Consider the following 25,069-nt stretch of genomic DNA (forward strand, 5'->3'; position numbering starts at 1 on the left):
TGTTTGGACAAATTGATTCTAGCCACTTGTCCATCAAGGTTCTTTTCTCATGTATCCTAACCATCACCTTCCTTCTAATAGCTTCCAACATGCTAATAATGGGTAGGAACCTAGCCTGAACTATCCACTTGTTGAATGTCTCACAAATATTATTGTCTACAGAATCACAGTTTGAGCCAAACCTGAACCAAGCCCTGCTCCAGTGGCTAGGATCTGTGTTCATGATAGCCCTTGCACCTTCAACAGTCTCTTGTGCCAGTCTTGGCTTTGCTAGGTTGAATAGCATGACATTTGGAGCTTTGGCACACCTCCAAAACTTCTTCTGCCACTCCTTCTTGCTGAATTTCTTCTTCCAGTTAGCATAAATATGCCTTGCACAATTTCTGTGCTCAGCACTTGGAGCCCAGTGCTGAACTGCATTTACAATTCCCTGCAATCAACCACATAGAAGCCATTTAATAACAACAACACATCAAGAAATACAGTAAATAACACTGAACAAAATATGTTAGAAGAGTATACCTTCTGCTAGTCTGAAATAAACACCCAACCATCACCTTCACCAACTCCCAAGTCCTTGCATAGCAAATCACAGAACCAATCCCATGAGTCATTTGTTTCCTTTTCCACCACAGCCCATGCAATTGGGTACATGGAGTTGTTGGCATCTCTGCCAACAGCACATAATAGCTCCCCATTGTTTGAACCTTTGAAAAAGCAGCCATCCAAACCAACAACCTTTCTACATCCCAATAAGAACCCATTCTTACAAGCAGCTAGGCAAACATATATCCTTTTGAACACTGGGCTTGGCTGGTCAGTATCAAGCTTGACAACAACTGTACTCCCAGGATTACTCCTCAACAATTCCAATTGATAGTCAAAAATTCTGGAGTATTCATCCCTTCTAGACTCATATATCTTCTTCAGGACATATGCTTTTGCTCTCTTGCACTGAGATGCACTGACATTTGCAAACATTTGCTCAGAGACAGTTGACTGCATGCTCTGAATACTCCAAGTTGGGTTATCTGTGATTATCTTCTCATATTTCTGAGCAATTCTCTTGTATGTGACCAGGTTGTTATCCTTCCTTGGAGGACAATTGTGCTCATTAACAAGACTTGCTATTTGCCAGCTATTTGTCCTGCTGTTCCTTGATAGCAAAAAACTCCATGGATAGGTTGCCCAGTCACACTTTGCCCTTGTCCTGCAACCTTCATCTTTGGGGAACCTTATGAATCTTTTGTTCTGCAAGGCTAGCTGGACCACTACCTCCTTAAACTCTTTTTTCCCATCAAATTTCATCCTAAGAGCAAGCCTAACATGGGGCTGGTTGGCATTAAATCTGGGGTATTTGGACTTCTTTCTGACAAACTATCCATCACTATCCTCTTCATATGAATCACCATCTGCACTGCTGTTCTCATATGGGCTATTATCTTCCTCACCCTGAATCTGAACCAAGACTCCATCATTAATCTGTCTTGAAGACCCCATATAGATCACATCATCTAAATTTCCTACCTCACCATCCTTTAGCTTCTTCTTAAACTCCTTGTATGCCTTCCTAATTTCCTCAACCTCTTGATCTTCTCCTGATGAACAAGAGTCCCCACCAACGTAATCACTGTGAGAACCAGACAAGTCTGCACTCTTCACCCTCTCTTCACATAGTACCACAGCTTTCCCCTTATCCTTTGGGCTTGGGGTACTCCAAGCTCTCAATCTATCTAAATCACTTTTTGTCTTCTCTGGTGTTGACTGAATAAGAAGAATAGGCTTCGCAGTAGGTAATTCAAACACAGCATCATCATTTAAATCATCCCATTCATCATCAGCAGGAGACATGTCCTCCAATTCATCTTCAAAGTCACTGTCATCACTGCTACCAGACTCATTGGACTCCCCTCCCACTACTGCCTCTACATATATTTCAGCCACTCCTCCATCCACAACACACTTTGACATATAGTCACAGACCTTGTCATCAACCAACACCCTCAGCCCATCTGCCAGTTCTTTCCCAGGAAAAAGCCAGCGCAAAAGCATACCAGGGAGCACTTCGCAGTGATCTTTTAGATACCCAATTAACTCAGGCAAGGATATTTTGTCACGTTCAATGTAAGACATACCCTCAGATCCACCAACATAAAATGTTTCCCTCCCATTGTTAATGAATTCACCGCCAAAGTGAAATCTAACAGATAAATACTCTAGAGGATCCATTGCAGTGATGGTAAAATTGTCCTAAAAAAAGTTAAGACTAAAAAATCAATCCCAATGCATATGTGCCCTAAGATTGACAGTTAAAAAACAACCACCATACTTCCACCTTTACTATAAAATGAACAAAATCAATCCCTATGCATGCACCTAACAATCCCAACACGAAAATCAACCTCCCCCATATTCCCACTTACTCCACCTTTCTGCACTATAATAACAATCCCAACGCATCTGACTAATATCTAGCAAGAACTGCTCAAAAAAATATCAATCCATCCCACACTACAACTACTTCACCAAAAAATCCACACTTCAAATCGAGCTAAATCACATACCTCAAATGCCCGGTTTCTTCCAGCCTAGTTGATCCCAGCCGCCTTGCAATGCGCCACCGTGGTCGCAGTGGAGCTCGCCGGCCTCGTCGCCGTGGCCACCTTGGAGCGCGCCACCCCCGCCCGCCTAGAGCGCCGCCCAGCCCCGCCGCAGCCAGCCTCGCCGGAGTCACCGGAATCGCCGCCCATTCTAGGGTTTCGGGGAGAAAGGGGAAATTTTGCGAGAGAGAGAGAGAAAGAGAGAGAGAGAGAGAACGCTCCGCTGTTATATAGTGACCCCGTGCTGACGTGCCGTCCCCTTGCCACACTGTACTGCCACGTGTACGAAGACCGGTCAAAACCGCCCATAATTCTGCCTTAGGGGGTTAAGTAACCGGTTTTGATAGTTGAGGGTGAATTATATCCGGTTTTCGTTTTTAGGGGCGTATTTCAGACGACCGCTATAGTTCGGGGGGGTATTTCGTACTTTTTCCTTTTTCTTAAAACATTGAACCAGAAACCTAAAGAAATAAATTAATAGACGTTGGGACTTAAGATCAGAAGAGGAACATAAATTGTTCTTGAACAAGAGCAAGAAAAAGGACTCAGTAGAACCATTGGCATGGAATTTATGTATTTGGCAGGTGAGTATTAATTACACCATTGCTAACATGAAAAAAAGAGAGAGAATCCCTTATATGCCACTCCAAATTAACCGGTTCCCTTATATGCCCTTTCAAATTGGCTCCTCCTTTCTATGCCACCGGTTCAAGTTTGTCCTCCCTTTTATGCCATTGCTGTCACTCCACCGTCAATTGATCGTTAACTTCATAGTAAAAAGACGCATTTACCATTGAGAGTTGGTATACAACCAATGATAGGTATTTTCGTACTAATATATCTACTGGATACAACATATGAAAATTGATTTTTTTTCAATCACATGCAATTTTAGACATCACCATCACAAATAAACTTTCAATATAAGTATGAAACATGCAGCTTTCCAACAATACTTTTAGGGAAAATTGAAACCATGCCATTATAATTTTGTAAAATTTGAGATATGCCATCCTGACCCACATGTCATTGACTCATGTGGGTCCTACATGTCATTGAGATACCGATGACATATCTCAAACTTTGCAAAATTATAATGGCATGGTTCCAAATTACCCATATTTTTAATACAAAGAGCATTTTCCACCGGTTCTGACAAAACTTTGTTCACTCAAAAAGGATTTAAAATAAATTAGTTATGATTTTTTTGAAGTTTACACATTTTTTTTAGTTGAGAGGGCATATTGGTCATTTATGAAAAAACTAACATTTGACTAACCATCAACAAATGCTATAGTGCTGGGAGTAGAATAAAAGGGTGGAAAAACTTGAACTAGTGGTGTATAAGGGAGAAGCCAATTTTGAGTGGCATATAAGAGAACTAGCCAATTTCTAGTGGCATATAAGAGATTCTCTAAAAAAAAAAGGAATGCCTTGAATGGATGCTTTGTCAGCGTTAAATTTTGCAATTCCAATTTGTGTTTCTTCCGCATTTTTGAAAAGAAAAAAATTATATATTAAAAGAATACACAAAAACGCCTACTTAGATTGGTTAAATACTGCATCTAACTGTACAGGTATAATAAAAAGCAACCTTACAAAATCTTCATGGCAAAGTTAGAAAAAATTCAAATGTCAAGTACTTCAAAGAGGTCAAATTAGACAGTACTTCAGTACCAGGAAAATAATCAAAATTAAACATTTAATAATATGGTTCCTTATCAACTTGAGCATGATCACTGATCTTGTTGCCTAATAAGATAACATGATTGGGTTTTTTTTTATTTCTTCAAAATAATGCCAGTTCAGTTTCAGAATTCAATGCTCATGTCATTGCATGAATAGAAGAGTACGCAAAGAGACCATTGCCAAAATAAAAGAAAGTGCATGAAGCTACGATTAATCATGGTACCAATTCAACCATACTTGAGTTTCGACAGCACTACAATGTATGAGAAAGATCTCCATGGGTTATTTATTAGTTTAGAAATTTATTAAAATTACAAAACGATGCATGAATTTCCAACTTATTTTCCACTTGAGTGCTGAGAAAATGCAGAAACAATCTGTAATATAGAGTAACATAATAATGCTAACAACATAACAATTCTAGTACCAATTTCTGCTCTCTGTAATATGAATTTAATTTAATTCTAATATCTAATTGTTCTAAGATATGACATAGTTTCTGGCATAAGCTTTATTCAGATCAATTGAAGGCTGCAAGACAATGAGTTCATCGACATCAGTTGAAAGTCGAATATGTGCGCACAATTTCTAAATTCCAATGAACCGAAGTAATGAAAGTTCATTTTATCCCTCCATATGTCTATAAGAACTCTGGAAATCCTTTTTTCTAAATAACTTTCACTTCTTATTCTTTAAAGATCACGTTTTGAGTGCATTTCAGTTTACACAAAGAGACTGAGGAATTGATTATTCGTTTAATAATTTGGTATAGTGTTTACCTCAAACAGGAGCAGAATATGCTGGTGCCTCCTAATCCTCTTGTACTAGTAGATTCTTAGTAGATAAATGATTGCAAAGAAGCCTGGTCTTACATGTTGCACATTGTAACTTATATATGCAGCTGAACTTTACCGTAGATAAACTTTACCGTTTCTTAGAAGATAAACTTTACCGTTTCTTTTAATCTTTAATCTTGCACCACCTAAGTAAGCAAGGATTCTCTCTCATTCATCTAAGTATCTAATCACCATATATGTTTTTGCAGTTCATGTCTACATAATTTTTATTTGTGTCATTTTAAAATTGTACATGATAATTGGTCCAGATCAGTAAAAAACTCTTGATATGAATTGTATCCCCAACCTCATCTCACCACTTAAGGTTATCATGAGATAGCCCCATCTTGATGTTTGCTATTTTAAACTTCTGAAATTACATACAACAGATAGGCAATTTACCGATTTAAATTCAGATGGTTACAAAGAAACCCAAGAAACTGACAGAGACTACATTTTGGTCTAGGAGCATTCGCATGCCAACATATTAATAAGCATTATTAAACTCTCAGTGGTCACAGACAAACAACATGATGGATTCACATCATAGGTTCTACTAATCGTTGGCAGATGGCATTGTTGAACTATTTTCCACTAATAAGCATTACAACGAACAGGCAGAGTGCAGCAGGGGATAGTAGTTTGCAATTCAGATGAGACGGTGGATGACCTGGAACTGGAATAGCCGATGGAGTTGGTGAGCCAACCTGGAGAAGTCAATGCTGCGATGTGGGCGGAGGCGGCGCCTCGGCTGCCGGTGGCAGAGAAAGTGGACGTTGCGGCTGATGAGGAACACGTGGAGAGCAGCGACGCACCAGAAATCATGGGGGCGAGGCAGCGCCCTCGATCCGACGGTGACGTCGCCCTCGATTCAACGACCGCGTGCCGGCAGCAGGGCGGGCTGTTGGCTCGGGATCGGCAGCCGCCCGGCGACAGCGAGGCGACGGCCGCGGTGTGGAACGAGCGGAGATTGGAGCCTTGGCGGCGGATGGGAACGGGTGACGAATGAAGTCTTTACTGGAGTATGGATACTCTACTCTTTTGCATTAAACTCCCTCGAAAGATTATATTTTACAACAAGATCCACCGCACGAGATATCACCGTAGATGCGTGATCTGACGGCTGTGCGTGAGGGACCAAACCCATGAATCCGGTCATGCCACGTGGCCTCGCTAATTGCCCTCTGATTTGTGCAGATTTCGATAGTAGAGATTAGGAAACTTATTCAGTAAAAAAAAAGTTAAGCTTAAGGAACCAATATGAAGAAACATAAAACTCACATATACATCTTGTGTTCTTGCCAATATAGCATGAACTTTTCAATCGTTCCCATCTTTTAACAACTCTCCTTATTCGCTAACAATAGTGTTTTCTGTAGAATATTTTTTCAAAGAGAGTTGCATCATACCCTTTTCATTGATCTCTAATTAATGACTACATATGTTGACAGTAAAAATATTGCAGCTATAACTGGTGTGAATTAAACTCACAAAATTCAGAGTATAGTGTCACCGAGTTCCCTTATTCCATGACTTATCATATTTCTTCCATGTCCTACTACATATGGTGCGATGCCAACGAAATCTAAGAACAAACACATGGAGTTAATGTGAAGCAAGTGAAGTCATTAATTTTCTTGCCAGGAAATAGTATAGCAAACCAACATCTTACCTGATAAGTATGTTTTGCTATTTATACTCTCGGAAAAAGACATCCATGCTTGAAAATCCATATAGGTCCCCAGTTTTGCTATGTTTAATGGACTCCGCATGTTCTGATTTAGTAACATTGCTAACGTTTAAGAAAATATGTTATTTTTTTTCTCGTGGACGATGCTGTGCAACTGAAGAAACCTCGAAAGTTGTTCTTGTGAGACTAATGGCCTAAAATTTCTTTATAGTATGATGTAGGCATGTATCAATGTGCCTTTGCATCGTGCATCAGATAGGATCTGAAACTTGGACAACCTATTTTTAGATAGGAAACATTTAATTAAACAACAAAATTAAAATTATAAAGTTCTGTTTGGATCTTTCATTGAAAAGAGAGGTATCACGGTTGCAACATGCTTCTAAGTTTTGACCGGATCTTTCTAACTAATAAAATATAATTGGAATAAAAATCTCACCTTGCCCAACACTGGAGAATTCTGGACATCATATGCATGATGTACCCTGTCGTCTCTATTCCAGGAGCAGCTCCTGGCGTAGGCATACTAGTGGAAGTCGTGGAAGTTGCAATACTATCATACTACCGTTCGATACTTTATTTTTTGTATTTTAACTTCGGAATTAATTAATACATATGAAATTGTATTATGTTTTGAAATCCAGAATTATAATTAGCATATTGTAATTGACAAAGGACTCTAAATCACTGCAATTTTAGAAAACAACTAATGCATCTTTATTAAGTAATATTTACAATAATAACCCATGCATCACGCAGGTTTGCAACAGGTATTATTATAAATTCCTTAGAATTACAAGCATTGTCAGCCGATCAAACACGAGCCTCAAGTTTACAGCAATTGCTCCAGCATTCTGATGCGTTAGGGTAGCACGTCTTGTAATCTTTCGATTTTTTGTCATAACAGCAGTATCCATCTGGGGAAATGGTGCATTTCACTGGTTCCAAACCATTGATACCGACTTTGTACCTTCCTTCGTTCTTGGATTGGCTAGCAGTGTAAACCATGTGTTTACCTTACAAACAAAACGAACACATTTAGAATGAAACATAGAAATAAAAATAAAACAAATGCGATGCATGGATTGGTGAATAGGGAGAACAAGACAAAAAAAACAAAATGGAACCTACAAGATATGTTCTCTTAGTGCATCATGACTACTCTAGAAGAACAAAATAACTCTTTATTGAACGAAAATATTAGATGTCCCTTTGAGAATGAATAACAGTTAGCAAATTACCATATATGCGTGCAGGCATAGCAAGAAGAACTACGAACAGAACCAAGAGTAGGCTACGGGACTTCATCTGCTTGCCCATTTGGTTATGCTGTATGAAGCTATGGATTGTGTACCTTTTTTTGTTGTTCCATGGTTACATATATATATCAAAAACATTTGTATTTTTGTGAAATTAATGGCATCCAAACATAAGACTTATCCCGGACGTCTGGCTATCTATACTAATATTTTTCGTTAGGTACCAAATACTTGCTGTTTTAAACCAATACTCTGTCTCTCATGTATAATTTTAGCACAAAATAATAGCGTACAACCTTAAATCTTGTATGAAATGTCTGGCCATTCCGTGACAAATAAATTAAGGCTTATCCTAAACGTCTGTCTAAGTTTGTGTTAAATGAATGATGTTAATTAGTAAGTGGATAATCTTATCTTCTGTATTTTACTGACATTGCTAAACATGGATGATTGTTTATGACAACATCTTCTTAATGCTAGTAAATTCCGTGGGCCCACAATTAATGTTAAGGGATTAGTACCTCTGAGTATTATGCTATATATCTGGATTAAAATATCTCGTCAACCCGTGTGTTGCACGGGGTATTATATTAAGAGATAATCCATGAAATGCCATTGACAAGCATCCAAATCCTAGAAATGACATCAACAAGTGTGAGTTCCAAGAAATGCCATCGTACAAACGACTTTGTCCCAAAAATGCCATCGTCGTTAGGGTTCCGTCCACTCCGTGCCGTTAAGTTCCATAGGATGAACAGTATATTTAACGGCGCAAAATGGACGGAACCCTAACGGCGATGGCATTTTTGAAACAAAATCGTTTGTACGATGGCATTTCTTGGAACTCACACTTGTCGATGGCATTTCTGGGACTTGGACGCTTGTCAATGGCATTTTTTGGATTATCTCTTATATTAATATTGTAAATACTTATACATTTTTCTATCATATATGCGATAAATTGGTTATTTTTAAAAAAGATCTCTTCAAATGACTACATATGATTTCTAAAATTGAAATAATGAAAATAATGTTTAAATATTATATCAGTTAACGCTGGGATAATTTTTAGTACCGAAACTGTTGTAGGCAAGGTTGAGTATATTTTAATTTTTATCCAATTTCTTAGTTACTAAACTTTTACGTTAGACTACTACACTCTGTACTATTGTTCTGGATTAAAATAACGTAATTAGGAAACTTCTTCAGTCAAAAAAAAAGTTAGGCTTAAGGAACTAATAAGAAGAAACATAAAACTCAGAGATACTTCTTGTCTTCTTGCCAATATAGCATCAACTCTGCAATCGTTCCCAGCTTTTAACAACTCTCCTTATTCTCCAACAATAGTGTTTTCTGAAGAATATTTTTTCAAGGAGAGTTGCATCATACCTTTTCATTGATCTCTAATTAATCACTTCATATGTTGAGAATAAAAAAAATTGCAGCTATAACTGGTTTTAATTGAACTCACAAAATTCAGAGTATAGTGTCACTGAGTTCCCTTATTCCATGACTTATCATATTTCTTCCATATCTCCTATATATGGTGCGAGGCCAATTGTAACATACCCAAAATTTGATTTTCAAATTTTGACTTTGATAGAACAATAAAAATGTGTTTCGAAATTCATGACTAAATTTTTTCCGTTAAAAGACCTAGGTGAGTCTAATATGACTAGTTCGCATAAGTAAACTAGAAAATCAGAGTGCCAATTCACACGCCGGTAAATTTTAGCCCTGTGTGTATTATCATGTGTATTTATTACTACATTGATTTCTACCAAGCAATTGCTTTTAGTTCATTAAAAATATCAACATGGTAATGGTTCTTGTCTTAATTGTATGTCTATATATTTTACAAAATCGTATGAAAGTTCTTGGCGTTACTTGCTTATGCACTTATTTTATCTTAATTTTCCATTAAACCTATAGTAGATTACATTTATTTGAATATTTTTTAATAATGAGATTCTTGATACTACTTCTTTGGTGCTTTTAATTTCGCTAGTTACTATTTTATTTTTTAGGCATATAGGATGTTACTTGCCTCGATTTTGATTAAACATTAAGTAATTATATTTATGAAATTTTTTTACCATGGGTTAGAAATCCTAACAATTCTCCCTTTTCTCTCCCTTTTTTATTGTTCAATTTTGTATTGCTCCATCTGGTCAGAAATATTTGTAACTTGGCCACTAATAAATTCTTATATCTTATATAGCTCAGTTTATCAAACATGGGAAAATAATGTATAAAAAATTAAGTAGAAAAGTACTATTATAATCTTATAAACTCAAACGGATGATAAGAGTACTTATTTTTCTTTTCGATAATTCTCTATAGTTCTCCGTTTGTTGGGCATGCACGCGCTAGCACTGAAAGATATACTTTCTTCATGAGAGGTTGATACATAAGAAAACAAATCTACTGTTTTTTTCATGCTATTAGGGTACATGGGGCGTCAGGCCCATGTGTGCGTGCAAGACCCAGCACAACGTAGCATTCTTTTTTCCTTTTTTTCTTTTCTCGATCTCTCCGACTGTTATTCTTATGTGTGGAGACTGATTCCATGAATAGGGATGTGCCACGTGGCTTATCTCTCCAGCGATTAATTTGCATAGAATTCGGTATAAGAGAATTTGTGAATGATTCAAAACCTTTTCCCTACCAACCTATATAAAAAGCTAAAACTTGGTTGAGTGCTTGTATTTGCATAATCCATTAATGTGACTTTAGTTGTTTGTGTGTTTTTGGATTTTGAATGCATTCCATAACTCAATTTTTTCTTAAGCTTTACCTAGTAAAATACCTTTGGGAAGTATTTATGAAGACATAAGGATCAAGTCTAATGACACCACCTCTGGCAAAATATATGCAAATATAGCATCTTCATAATGTAAAAGTTAAGCTCAATGAATACCTAGCTAGAAATAAATGGTGTAACATAAAATCATGGAAAGATTCATGTAGATGCTACCCAACCTTTAGAACTCACGGGAATTTTGAGATAATTTAATCTCTAAATTTATTACCTCAATTAAATGGGTCAAAGTAGTCAAATAATATATTATTTTTAAATTTTATTTAGCAAAGACAATACTCATCAAAATATGCATCAATATGTAAAAAGTGTATATGAAACAAAATTTATTCAATACTAGTTTATTTAACATGTAAGAATATAATTTTTCCATAGTTTATTTCAGTGGTTTTGTCCTCCTAAAGATCCAAACCAATTTCTACCAAGCCATTCTTAATTATTTTACTGAGAATAAAATATAAATATTTTTTTAGTGAAACTAGGAAAAATGTAAACTAGATTATTTTATCTGCTATCACAAATATCCACAATTATTAATCGGTTCTCTATATTAAATTATTGAATTACATAGTAGATAGAGAGAAGAAATAAAAAGGAAAAATCCTAGAGAATATCCAAAACAAGAGTTGACCTCTTTCTCTACACCCACCCATAGACCACATCGCCCTTGATCCACTTGACATCCTCACTGGCTTGCCTGATGCCTCCACCCCTGTGTAGTTTCTTTAACCGACAAGAACACAGAGACAGGCGGCCAGAGACCGAGAGCGGTTGTTCGTGCTCGACGCGTGTCCGCAGTCGTGGCAACGCCGACATCCTCTTTTAGCCCACCGAGAGAGAGAGCCCCCAGCCCCTCCGTCGCACTCTCCGCCGCCGGCCATGAAGAAGACGACGCTCGCTGTCGCCGACGAGTCATCGCCATTCCTAACTCATCTCCGTTCCATACTCTTCTCTCCATGCCGAACATTTCTTCTGTTGAGCCCATCTTGTTTCATCCACTGCAGTAACGGGAACGCGGACCTCGCCATCGTTGTCCCGGAGCGAGCACCGTAGGTCGCCGGCACTAGCATCGTCGTCGTGCCCAACGGAGGATACCACCCCGAGCTGAGTCCTCTCGCCATCATCCTCCTATCGATCTCCTCTTCAAAAGCCCTCAAGAATCCAAGCCAATGGCGCAGCTAACGGGGAGATCGGCATCATCTTCTTCAACTCCGGCCAACTGCCGCCGCCGTCGAATCCTCTTCCTCCGGTGAGCCGCAGATCAATTCCTTGCGCATGCAACTCCCTAGCGATCTCACTAACCACACATACACCTTTTCTGAGCATCCCATCGACCGGAGCGAGCCCGTCGCCGTGAAGCCGACGCCATCCTTCGTCGCCGAGCCATCTTCTCCACTGCCGCCGTTGTCCAGACGACCAGACCTCACCGTGCTGGGTTCAAGCTTTGTGAGTACCTAGGACCTCTATAAACACACATGCATGAATCAAGAATGCCTAATCCGAGCTCAACCTTCGCTTGCACATGCAGCCTCAAAGCCGTCGCCGCACAAATCACTTTTACGCGCTGCTCCGGCGACAAAACCACCATCTACGGGTTCGCAATGGAGTCATCTGCATTTTCTCTTTTGGTTGGGTCGGCTGAGAATGCACCGTCCGCCGTCGGCATCGCCGTGAACCTCGCCGGCCGGCGAGGTCTGCTCCTGCTGCTGCCGCTCTTTTCTCCCCCGAGCAAACGACAGGTGGGGCCCATTTAATTAGGCACTAAGGACTGTGATTAGAAATAGTTTAAAACATGTAAGGTTGAAATTGTAAAATCGTATAGCATGACATGTGGACCCAAGAACTTGCATGCAACTAAATTAAAACTTGATCACTCTTAATGAATTTTGATTTAGCACGTGCTAGGGACCACACGACCTATTCCTAGAATCCTCAAGGACCTTTCTGCGTATATACCACTGTATTTAAATTCTGAAAAAAATGTAAAGAAAACAACTAAAGTATTATCTACTCAACAGGAAAAACATGCAAACTTGTATATTAAAAAGATACACTTAAAGTACAAGAACCATCTTTAAAATTTTGTATAAGGCTCTGTTTAGATCCAATCATAAAACTTTACATCCTATCACATCGAACGTTTGAACACCTGCATCGAGTATTAAATATAAGCTAAAAATTAACTAATTACACAGATTGCGATTAATTTGCAAGACAAATCTTTTAAGCCTAATTACTCTATAATTTGACAATGTAGTGCTACAACAAACATTTGCTAATGTGTGTGTATGTATATATACGTATATATATGTATATATATACGTATATATATAGATACGTATATATATATATATATACGTGTATATATTTATTTATTTTTATGAATATATTTTAATGCATAAAAAATCTATACACATATACAAAAGTTTATATATGATGTATACAAGTTTATATAGGACATATACAAACTTTATATACATACGTATTAAAAAAAAACTAGAAAATATATCACCTATACAAAGTTTGCATACGCATATACAAACTTTGCATACGCGTATACAAACTTTACAAACGCGTATACAAACATTGTATACGTACGAATACAAACTTTGTATTCATACATCTTAAAAAAAGGGAAAAACATAAGAGAAACCGGGGAAAAAAAGGGAAAAACCAAAGAAACGAAAGAAGGGGAAAAAAAGGCAAACCGAACAGAAACGAAAAAAGGGGAAAAAGATGGAAAACTCGCTCAACCGCGAGAGGGGTGCGCGCGAGGGTTGAAAGTGATTCGGATAATTTCCGTCCGACCGGACCTTTTTTGGGATTTAGATAGTTTCGGTTGGATATATCCGGAAATTTTCGAATTCGGAAACGAATTCGGATATGAAAACGAATATGATATAGGTGATATCCATCGGATATTATCAGGTAGGAATAAGTTCACTTTGGGTCCCTCAATTTGTCGCCCAGTCCGATTTTCATCCCTTGACCGCAAAACCGGGTGTGACCCATCCCCCAATTTACGAAAACCGGGCAAATGTGGTCCCTCGGTGGTTTTAAAGGCAGTTTTGGCTGACGTGGCGCATACGTGGCTTGTTTGACTAGGCCTCCATCCCACGTGGCATTGACGTGGCGCTTACGTGGCAATTATCTCCCGGAAAAATAATAAAAAGAATGGCCCCACATGTCAGCTGCACAAAAAATAATTTTAAATGGTGGGGCCCATGTGGGCCCCACATGTCAGCCTCACTCTCCTTCCCTCTCCCTTCTCTCTCTTCTTCCCTCTCCCTTCTCTCTCTTCTTCGGTTCTTCCCTCCCTCTCTCTCCTTCCCGGGTAGAGGACGGCGCGGGTGGGCGGCGCAGCAAGCGAGCTCCGGCGGCGGTGGCGGGCGTGGTTGGCGCCGACCCCGACCGGAGCGCCGCCGGTCCGAGTGAAGGCGAGCAGAGCGGCGGCGCCCTGGAAGACGCCATCGACGCTGCCGACCACCAAGAAGCTTCGCGTGGGTGGATGAGCGGCGGGGCAGAGCGGGGGGCGGCGGCGGCAGGCGGACGGCGGCGCGAAGTCGACAGGGCGGAATAGGGCAGTCGTCGCACCATGCTTACCTCGAACACGATGTCGCCGCCTCCGCCACGGCGTCCGCAGGAGCAGAGGCGGAGGGTGAGTCGTCGGATGCGTCGTCGGCGTGGGGGGATGGCGTCGAGCTTTCGTCCGCGTGCAGCTGCGACTCAACGTCGTCGTCTTCATTTCTATCCCCTTTCCTCTCTCTTCTCTCTCTAGCGCCACCACCACCGACTCCGCCGCCGCTCCCCAGCACCGCCACATCCCTCGCCACCGCTGCCGCTACCAACTCTGCCTCCACCACCACCCTCGCCACCTCCGCCACGGCGACGGCACTCAGAACTGGTCCTCACCAACACCATCCTCCGCGGCGACGGCGGGGCCAACCTCCTTCCGGACGGCGACAAGCTTTGGACGGCGGGCCGCAATGAAGCCCCACAACGCGGGAGCGTCCATGCGGCCGGCGGCCGCACATCCACTAGAGCGCGCCCCGGACGTCGGTGGGCGGGGGCTCCGCGGACTCGGCCTCCGCGACGGCCACGGAGAGCGCCGCCTCAGCCTCGGCGAGGCGCGTGGGGACGGCGGCCTCGCGGGCCTCGAGCGCTGCGAGGGACTCGGAGGTGGATGCGTCCACGGCGGCTAGGTCATCGTCGAGCGACGTGGAGCGGGCGGCGAGGTCCTCGCAGGGGAGGGAGGCAAGGAGGCGGAGCACGGCGTCGGGAGGGGAGAGCGCGGTGTAGGTGGCTTGTGGAGCGGCAGTGGGAGGACAACGAGCGCGGTGTAGAGGCGCTCAGCGATACCGTCCCGGCGCGCGCGGAGGGCGTCCGGGTGGTCGGCGGCGTCGATGGCGTCTTCCAGGGCGCCGCCGCTCTGCTCGCCTTCACTCGGACCGGCGGCGCTACGGTTGGGGTCGGCACCGACCACGCCCGCCGCCGCCGCTGGAGCTCGCTTGCTCCGCCGCCCACCCGTGCCGTCCTCTGACATGTGGGGCCATTCTTTTTATTATTTTTTCGGGAGATAATTGTCACGTAAGCGCCACGTCAATGCCACGTGGGACGGAGGCCTAGTCAAACAAGCCACGTCAGCCAATACCGCCTTCAAAACCGCCGAGGGACCACGTTTGCCCGTTTTTCGTAAGTTGGGGGATGGGTCATACCCGGTTTTACGGTCAAGGGTCGAAAATCGGACTGGGCAACAAATTGAGGGACCCAAAGTGAACTTATTCCTATAAGGTATTTTCCATCGGATATCCGACTTACACATAAGGCTGCCATAGCCTATAAGCTAGCCCAACCAATGAGGAGGCAAATCAGATTTCTTAGCAAAAATAAATTTCGAATTGAATTTTATGATACTAAATGAGCTTATATGATGTCAAAAACAAAGTTGTAGAACTCATTAAGATCTCCGAATTTTATTTTTGTCATTTCTCCATCCGAGTTTCATTGAACTATATAAAATTTCAATTTTAAAATATAAGAAATTCAAATAATTCTTCAGTTAGTAAATGGTTTCAAATGGTAAAATTGTCAAAAATAAAGTTGTATAACTTATCAAGATCTACAACTTTTATTTTGGTCATTTTTCTATATGACTTTGTTTGACAGTTTGAATTTAAATTTGAAATATAACAACTTCAAACAACATTTTCAAATACTAAATGATTTCAATTGAAAAAGTCATCAATACAAGCTGTATAACTCATCAAGATCTATAATTTTTATTTTGGTCATTTATTTATTCATCAAAGTCATCCAACAAAGTAATAGTAACATTCTTCACAAAATTTACATATCCCTCATATGGTTTTATAAACTATAAGAGAGATATGTAAATTTTGTGAACAATATTACTGTCACTTTGTCGAATGAAGAAATGAGCAAAATAAATATTGTATGTCTTGATGAGTTACTTCTACAGCTTTTATGTTCATGATTTTTTCAGCTGAAATTATTTACTACTTCAAAATATCATTTGAAGTTTTGAAATACAAATTTTTAATTGATAAAACAACGTCACAAGAAAAAATAACCAAAATAATAGCAGTAAAAATACAATAACATGATAGAGCATAATTTTAGAAATATTTAGGAAAAAGAATCATCCAATTTGGTGTTCATATGATTGAGATAAACTAGTTTCAATTTTTTAAATTTTATTTTCGCATACGGCTACTTAAGACGCCCGTATGGAAAAATTGATTTTTCTACACAGTGTCTTAAGTGGTCCGCATGCAAAAATGAGCTCATTTTGGCGTCTTAAGGAGTCGGATGCGAAAATGCCGACGTGGCAAGTTGTGATCTGTTTGCAAAAATTATAGGGTCTCATAAAAAAATTGTTTGTGTAGTAGTGAGGAGTTTTTATATTCTGGTTAATATTTGTCACCGTATTCTTTTCGCTTCGTATTCACTCTGTATTTGTATTCGATAATATTCGATTTTGTTTTCATATCCAGATTTCCGATTCCTATTTCGATTCCGAAAAAAATTATGAAAACGAATACGATAGAGTTAGGGTGTGTTTGGTTGGAGGGATATCCCTGAATGGGAGATGGTGATGCAGTTTTTGAATATGTTTGGTTGTGGGCAAGGGTGGATAAAGCGGCCCGGAGTGGGAATATTCCACGAAGATACTGGATGAATGTATCCGGCCAAATTGGCCAGATGAGGATATCCACCTTTGATAATCTTGATCATTAGTTCTTGATTAGCAATAATTAAAGTATATGATTGTTAATTAGTAATTAACTTGTCAAAAATTAGTGTTGATTAGATATAATTACTCTATTTTATTGTTAATTAGTATAAATTATAGCTATATTAATGATAATTAACATATTTTATTATTAATTAATATGTTGTTGTTTTCATCCAATCCATTCTCAACCACCCAACCAAACAAGAAACTGGATGGCCATATCCACTTAACCAAACAAAAAACTGGACCACCATATCCCTTAAAATATAGATGGACATATTCTATCCTGTCTTGACCACGAAACAAACATATCCTTAGTTTCCGACCGTATTCGATCCATTTTCATTCCTACGGCGCTACTGATCGCGAAATAGCCTTCTCAGTTTCAGTCGTATACAAACAAGATACACGGTACGAATCGTACTACGTCATACATTAGTACTTATTTATCCAACACCTAACTGGTAACGTTTCCGTATTCTCCTATTGTGTACGTCTAGCCTCGGCCGTGTCACGTTCACGTGTCAGGCAAAAACGTAACCACACCGCCTTCCAATCTACCCTACCATGGCGACGGCGACAGCGACGGCGAGCAGGAAGGGCGACCACGACTGCCCCGAGCTGCCGCCGGACACCCTGCGCCTCATCTGGGCCTCCCTGCCGATCAAGTCCCGCGTCCGCGCTAGGGCCGTCTGCGCCGCGTGGTCGTCCGCCCTGCCGGACAAGATCGACCACTTCCCGTGGCTCCTCCGCCTCCCGCCGGCCCATGGCGACGCCGCCGCCGCCGCCGCGTCGTCCCCGGCGGTGTTCTTCCCGTCGACGGGAACTTCCGCCGGCTTCGAGCTCCCGTTCCACCGCCCCGGCACGCGGTGCGTCGGCATGCACGACGGCTGGATCGCCGCGGTCGACGTCGATCTCGGCGTCAGGATACTGGACCCGCTCTCCGGCGCCCGCGTCGACCTGCCGCCGCTCACCGCGTGCCCCGGCGTCGGATTCGGCCGCGGCCGTGCGTCGAGGAGGCTGCACGAGCAGGTCGAGTACAGGCAGTCGCCGACCGCCGTGACGGAGTTCTTCCCCGTCGACACCTTCCTCGACTCTGTCCTGGTCAAGATCGCCTTCTCGGCGCCCGGCGGCGCCGACGACGGGGACGGCGAGGTGGGCGCCTTCGCGGTCGCGGTGTTCTGGGACAGGGTGGTGTACACGGCCGCCGGGCTCGGCGAGTGGCGCCAGCTGACGACTCCCAACGCCGGCACGCGCTGCCATCCGGAGAAGGTCGTCGACGTGGTGCACGCCGGCGGCGGCAGGTTCTTCGGCCTGACCGCCACGGACGAAACGCACGTCACGTACCTGGCTCCGACCGCCCTATTCGACATCCAGGTGTTCGACCTGAGCGCCTGCGGCGGCGGCGGCCCGGTGGAGGCGAGCAAGCTCCCCGTCGCCAGGCTGCGCCCGAGGCAGGCCCTGCGCCGGCAAAAGTTCCCGTCCGCCGACGTGTTCTGCGCGCGCCTCTTCCTCCTCGACGGCACGCCGCACGTGGTGCTCCGGTGGTGGGACGTCCTGGCGCGCGCCGACGAGATGGCCGTGCTCGCCAGCGACCCGGGCGACCCGCTCGGGTGGCGCGCCGCCGGCGACCTGCGCGGCCGCGCGCTGCTCGTCGGGAACGGCTGCGCCGCGCCCGTGCGCGCCCCCGGCGGCGCGATCGGAGGGGACCGCGTCTACTTCGCGGACAAGGTGAGCTGCTTCGCGCGGGAGTCGAACCGGAGGCTGACCGGCGTCGGGACGTTCGACGTCAAGAGCGGGAGCCTGGAGATGCTGTGGAAGGACGGCGCTGGTGATGACCCGCTGGAGGCCTGCCGGGCGCCGACGTGGTTTGCGCCGCCTTATTTTTTCCGATGATCTGAAAACGTCCTGGTATTAGTGCCAATGATCTAGCTAATTAGAGTACTAGATAGATTATATAGATTATTAGATTTCTAGTTTATTATTTTATTTTGTGTCACGTTTGTTCATCATTACTCTAATAATACTATATCTTCAATGGATCCGTATCCTTTGCCTTTGCACATCCACCGCCCAACGCTAATCGAGCGTCCAGCCTTTTGATCGTTTTTCCATGGCCGCCGAGGGATGCATGGTCAGGGCCGGCCCTAACTTTCTGGTGGCCTGGTGCAGAAAAAAAAATAAAGGCTTCTATTCATCATAAAAATACATGATAATATTTAAAAACTTATTGTTAAAATACAAAATAATATTTAAAAACTCATTGTCATTAACGAATTTCACATTAATAAGTTTAAAATAAAAAAAGAAATGTCTCTAGATCATTTAAAACAATTTCTTCTAATAGTGCTAGATGCAAAATCAGTGATAGTGTCAATATCAATCTCATTCAGAAGCCTCTTCTCAATGCACAAAGTAGCCAACCCATTTAGCTTTTCATGAGACATCACTGACCTCAAATAATATTTCAATAACTTCAACTTTGAAAAGCTTCTTTCAGCTGATGCGACAGTCACCGGCATAGTAAACAAGATTCGATAAGCAGTAGACACATTGGGATAGCTGTCCATTTCTTTAACAAACTCAAAAATCCCCATAGCAGGCAAAGTCAGCTGCAAAACCTTTAATTTAGATATTAGATCATTTAAGTCCACATCACACGAATCATCCGAAGAGAAAGTTTTGGCAAAAGTAATACAACAATCTATAAGTTCCATATCATCCATTGATGTCAAGTTTCTTGGAGTTCTATCTTTTCTCTAAGCCTATCAGACCTGATACCATAGCATATTTTGGAGGCTCCTAATTTTTTGAAGCCCAATACGGCCGCACTGTCCACACTGGCCCAGGGCTGGCCCTGTGCCTGATGCAGGCAGGTGATGCTTGTGACATGATTTGCAATTTCGTAAAGCCTGTTCGAGAATTTCGGTCGTTTTTCTTCACGAAACTATTTTAAATTTTAACAAATTTTGGCTGAATTTAAATATTATTTTACCAAATTCACACATATTTGAAAAAATGCGAAAATTTGACAGGTGATGCCTGTGAGGCCTCCAGTCCGTCTCACTTTAAGGGCCCCTTTGAATCACAGGAATGAAAAAACAGAGGAATAGGAAAAACGTAGGATTTTTGTAGGAATGGAACCGTAAAAACAGAGGATTGCAAAACATAGAAAAGTTATGTTACTAGCCCTTTGAATGGGTATAGGAATTTCACAGGAAAGAGAGTGTCAGGAAGTGTATTAATACATGTCACTTTGGCCTTATCCACAATATCGCAATGTATATTTTCTTCTAAAAGAACAACAATGATGCATATGTCTGTCATTTACCTCGATCCTACACACACATGATGGAAAAAAGAGGTTAGGGTGGATGTTTTCTTTCCTATGTTTTCCATGTGAAATGAGTTCCAAAGGAAAATTTCCTCTAACTTTCCTATGCCCTAATCCTATGAATCAAAGGCTGCTACAGTGCCCAATCCTAAATCCTATATTTTTTCTATGAAATTCCTATGAATCAAAGGAGGCCTAAAGATGTGATCCTCAGGGTTTTCAGGTGACCACGACGTTGATGCTTTAATTTTCTCCGTAATCCATCTATTGGCTGTATAAAGAATTAAAGATTGGCATTCGAATTTGGGCGTCTTCCGACTGTTGTCTTCTCTACGGCCGCTTTCGCTCGCTGCTCGCCATCTGGCGCATTGCAGTCGCTCATGGGCACAAGCGCAGATGCTGCGGCGCCGGCTTCAGCGGTCTCGTTGCATACTTGCATTTCTGATGAGGAAGATGATGCACGGATGATAAACATCATTTCACGTTCGTTTCAAAAAAAGATAAACATCATTTCACGTGTTTAATCTGAAGTTTATATATATACCTCCAATCGTTCGAAACATATGATATGTTAACACATGAAGTACTTAAGTACATATATAATATGGTATCACCGTCACAAATTAATAACAACATATAGGGTACCAACAGACTTATCCAAACGTCCGAAGGGGAGAAACCATCAAACGCAACAGTACTGCTATAAGCTCCACAACAAAAGCCTACATAATATTGCAGCTACTCGCTCAAGCTAAATACCATGATGGCCCATGGAGTGCAAGAGAACTGAAACGAAGTAGGTACCAGTGTATTAGTGCTTGCCACCGATCCCTCCGCCACCACCGCCGCCACCTCCACCGCCGCCGAAACCTCCGCCGCCAACACCGAAACCAAATCCACCACCCTTCCCAAAACCACCGCCAATCCCACTGCCTCCACCGCCACCAAATCCTCCACCACCTCCACCACCGCCTCCACCAAGTCCGCCACCGCCCCCAAGGCCACCACCTTTCCCGAAACCACCACCAATTCCACCACCCTTGCCAAAGCCACCACCAAGACCTCCGCCTTTACCAAAGCTGCCACCGAGACCACCACCCTTCCCAATACCGCCACCGAGACCACTGCCTCCACCAAGACCGCCACCTCCCCCAAGTCCACCACCACCCCCAAGACCGCCACCTTTTCCAAAACCACCACCAATTCCACCACCCTTGCCAATGCCGCCACCGAGACCACCGTCCTCGCCCCCACCAAGTCCACCACCACCCCCAAGACCACCACCTTTACCAAAACCACCACCAAGTCCACCGCCTTTGCCAATGCCGCCACCAAGACCACCACCCTTCCCAATGCCGCCACCAAGACCGCCGCCGCCACCAAGTCCGCCACCGCCCCCAAGACCACCACCTTTTCCGAAACCACCACCAAGTCCACCGCCCTTCCCAATGCCACCACCAAGACCACCGCCGCCACCAAGTCCGCCACCACCCCCAAGTCCACCACTTTTTCCAAAACCGCCGCCAAGTCCACCACCCTTACCAATGCCGCCACCAAGACCTCCACCTTTACCATAGCCACCACCAATGCCAGGACCAATGCCACCACCTAAACCACCACCTTTGCCAAATCCACCTCCAGCACCATGTCCGATGCCTCCACCAATCCCACCGCCTTTACCAAAACCGCCACCAAATCCACCACCTTTACCAAAACCGCCGCCCTTGCCGAAACCACCGCCAACCCCTCCGCCTTTGCCAAACCCACCACCTCCGCCTAAGCCACCACCTCCTCCACCACCGAGCCCGCCACCACCGCCTCCACCAAACCCACCACCACCTCCGAAGCCACCGCCGCCGCCTCCTCCACCACCACCTCCAAAGCCACCACCTTTCCCATAACCTCCACCAAGCCCGGCTCCAAGTCCCTTTCCAAATTGCTTCTTCAACCAGAGGGACTTCTCCTCACCGGCAGCATTGTCGTCACCCTTGGCGGCAACCGGCCGCGCCCACACGCCCACCGCCGCGCCACTCAGGCACAGCAGCAGCACGAGCGCCGCTCCCCTGGCCCTCCCCGCCATGGCTGTGTCTGGCAGCTAAGCTATCTGCAGCTGCTGCTTCTTCCTCCCAACAAGAAGAGAGAAGAAATTCAAGAAGCTCCTGGCTTGATCTGCAGGCTGCGCTGCCTGATTGGTTCTGAAGCCTGCACCAGCATTGGCTTATATAGAGACGGCCATAGAGTTGTAAAGCTGTAGCAGCTAGCATTGAGTGATCGACGGACCGATATGGTGCTCACCAGTGCATGCACGCAGCTGGGCTGGCTGGCCGGCCATGTGCGAAGCTCTATCCATGGCGGTGGCGCAATAAAGGAGCACGCAGTTGGGTCGTTGGGGAGGTGATGAGCGAGGAGTAAATGTGTGCGTGCTTTTCAGAGGACAAACCGGCTGCGATGGATGGATCATGGATCCCACCATGGACCGAGACTGGCCGGTCGTTATAGCAAAGATGAGCTACACTGTTACACTGGTAGAGACCTAAAGGTACAATGCTCATTCACATGGTCGTGCATGAAACCATTGATACGGTGAATGCAGCTATGTAGTAGAAAAAAAAAAACAAGTGTGGAATTGTAGGTGGACGTTGATTTAGGCTGGTGTACTGTATTAATTGGGTGGATGGAGAATGGAAGTTGGCAGCCGGGCAGTACAGTTGTTAGGTGCCTGTTCCTTACTGAAGCAAGGTGAGATTGGGGGCAAAAAATTAAACCGAGCTAAAAAATGGGTGTGGTGGTTTGGCAGTTCAGTGGTTACACACTTACACGGATGCAAAGCTAGTGTTGATGTGTGCAATGTAGCGGCAGTCACATGGACCGGAGGATTGGACTTTTGGTACAGTATGTAGTACGTAGCACGGTGTGCTATAGCTTTCTTGCGTTGCATGCATTTGCACTTCATCTGATGGCCGCCCGGGTGGTATACAGCGAGAGGGTGCTATACGGCGGCTTGTGCTGTGTGTTGCAGCATGTGCTGGTGATCAATGCTAGCTAGCTAGATGATGGAGGCCACCAGGACGGCTAGCTCATGGGGTGCATGCATTGCAGTGTTCTATCGTTTGGACACTTTAATTTGTGGGTATATTATTTATTATTCTATCGCCTGATCAGTGTGTGCATGTTTGTTGGATCAGTACTAGTGTGCACGTACGGGGGGATACGTAGAGAGGCTATATTCAGTATATACATTGTACGTGTGAATAATGTGCAAATATACGTACAGGTACAGATGGCTTGAGTAAAATGCGCAAATATTCAGAACCGTGCCGATTGATGAACGAATATAGTACGTTCCCCGTACTATATACAGAAGTACGAATATATACGGGTACAAAACAAATTCTCGAACTTAATGCATGCACCATAGTTTAGACTGGACGGTATGATCTGTACATATGTACACCTACATTTTAATTTGACAACTAGGAACATCGTGAGTTACTCCCTCCGTTTCAGTTTACAAGACGTTTTGACTTTGGCCAAAGTCAAACTATTTAAGTTTGACTAATTTTATAGAAAAAATAGTAATATTTTTAACCCTAAATAAATATATTATGAAAATTTATTAAATTATAGATTTAATGAAACTATGTTGGTGTTGTAAGTATTACTACTTTTTTCTACAGAGTTAGTCAAACTTAGAGTAGTTTGACTTTGACTAAAGTAAAAAACGTCTTAAAAACTGAAACAAAAGAAGTATTTGTTTTGAAAGTTTACATGAAACCTTCCGGCCCGTCCACACTACTACAGAATTACTATTGCAAACGTGCATATTCACCTTTTGTGGACGGGTGTTCCACCTGCTAGACCAAGATGTATGTAGAAATGAAGATTTTCGTACTTAGGCACCACAACTGATGAGAAATCCAATTTTGCACTTCACACTACTATAGGCCTACACTAGAATTTTGACCCAAAAAAAATAAAACTTCTAAAAAAACAGAAACCCTAGTCCCAATGCCTTAAATAGATCTGCTGCCGTCGCCCGAAGCCAAAAACTGTTAATGTCATTGCTGTTGAGGTCAAGGAAGCCAAGATGCACGTGATGGAGGAGGCGTCATGGCGTGGGGTGGCCACGTCAGTCGCCAGCCGCTCCCACCCATCGCGGGGGTGTCGGTGCCAGATCCGGCCATCGCTATGCCCTCAGTAGTGGTAGGGGAGGAGATGAGACGTGCACAGTGAAAAAGAGGAACCGAGGCGTGGGGTGGCCGCGCTCGTCGCAGCCGTTCCCACCTATCGCAAGGCCATCAGTGCTAGATCCGATTGTTGTGATACGATCGGCGGTGGAAGAGGAGGGTATGAGGTGCACAGTGGAAAAGGAGGAGCCGAGGCACGCGGTGGCCACACCCGTCTTAATGCCGGATCTAGCCATCGCCATTGATTCTAGCCACTGTGAGCCCATCGACACTGGATCCAACCATCATGAGGACGCCAACCGTGGAGGAGGAGGAGACGAGGCACAAGTGATGGAGGAGCCAAGGCATGTGGTGCCCGTGCTCATCACCGGAAGCTCTCGCTTGTTGCCCGCTCCCC

At 43.5% G+C, this 25,069-nt stretch overlaps 3 protein-coding genes, 1 long non-coding RNA gene and 1 pseudogene across 4 annotated transcripts; 3 read left to right on the plus strand and 2 right to left on the minus strand.

The window, feature by feature from the left end:
• Positions 1 to 528: 528 nt before the first annotated feature.
• Positions 529 to 2,133, minus strand: LOC136357415 (uncharacterized). The gene is made up of 2 exons (XM_066312670.1): positions 1,410 to 2,133; positions 529 to 1,286 (listed from the first exon to the last, which is right to left on the minus strand). Exons 1-2 carry the CDS (start codon positions 2,131 to 2,133, stop codon positions 529 to 531), a joined length of 1,482 nt encoding a protein of 493 aa, XP_066168767.1.
• Positions 2,134 to 11,752: 9,619 nt separating this feature from the next.
• LOC112939695 (uncharacterized) lies at positions 11,753 to 12,806 on the plus strand. Its single transcript, XR_003243542.2, has 2 exons — positions 11,753 to 12,341; positions 12,424 to 12,806. It is a non-coding gene; the product is annotated as an uncharacterized lncRNA (long non-coding RNA).
• A 4,820-nt stretch (positions 12,807 to 17,626) lies between these two features.
• Positions 17,627 to 19,214, plus strand: LOC112939673 (uncharacterized). The gene has a single exon (XM_066312262.1). The coding sequence runs from the start codon at positions 17,719 to 17,721 to the stop codon at positions 19,045 to 19,047; it is 1,329 nt and encodes a 442-aa protein (XP_066168359.1). The 5' UTR covers positions 17,627 to 17,718; the 3' UTR covers positions 19,048 to 19,214.
• A 2,082-nt stretch (positions 19,215 to 21,296) lies between these two features.
• On the minus strand, positions 21,297 to 22,565 carry LOC4343091 (glycine-rich cell wall structural protein 1). The gene has a single exon (XM_026027227.2). It carries the CDS (start codon positions 22,563 to 22,565, stop codon positions 21,297 to 21,299), a length of 1,269 nt encoding a protein of 422 aa, XP_025883012.1.
• Positions 22,566 to 24,891: 2,326 nt separating this feature from the next.
• Positions 24,892 to 25,069, plus strand: part of LOC107278154 (E3 SUMO-protein ligase SIZ2-like) — a 40,467-nt pseudogene continuing 40,289 nt past the window's right edge.

The sequence above is a fragment of the Oryza sativa genome, chromosome 7 (assembly GCF_034140825.1).
Source record: "Oryza sativa Japonica Group chromosome 7, ASM3414082v1".
Lineage (NCBI taxonomy): Eukaryota > Viridiplantae > Streptophyta > Magnoliopsida > Poales > Poaceae > Oryza > Oryza sativa.

Coding starts and splice junctions, on each gene's coding strand:
- LOC136357415 (XM_066312670.1), bottom strand. CDS start 2,133: ATGTCTTACATTGAACGTGACAAAATATCCTTGCCTGAGTTAATTGGG. Junction 1,287..1,409: donor TGAGAACAGCAGTGCAGATG/GTGATTCATATG, acceptor ATGGGAAAAAAG/AGTTTAAGGAGGTAGTGGTC.
- LOC112939673 (XM_066312262.1), top strand. CDS start 17,719: ATGGCGACGGCGACAGCGACGGCGAGCAGGAAGGGCGACCACGACTGC.
- LOC4343091 (XM_026027227.2), bottom strand. CDS start 22,565: ATGGCGGGGAGGGCCAGGGGAGCGGCGCTCGTGCTGCTGCTGTGCCTG.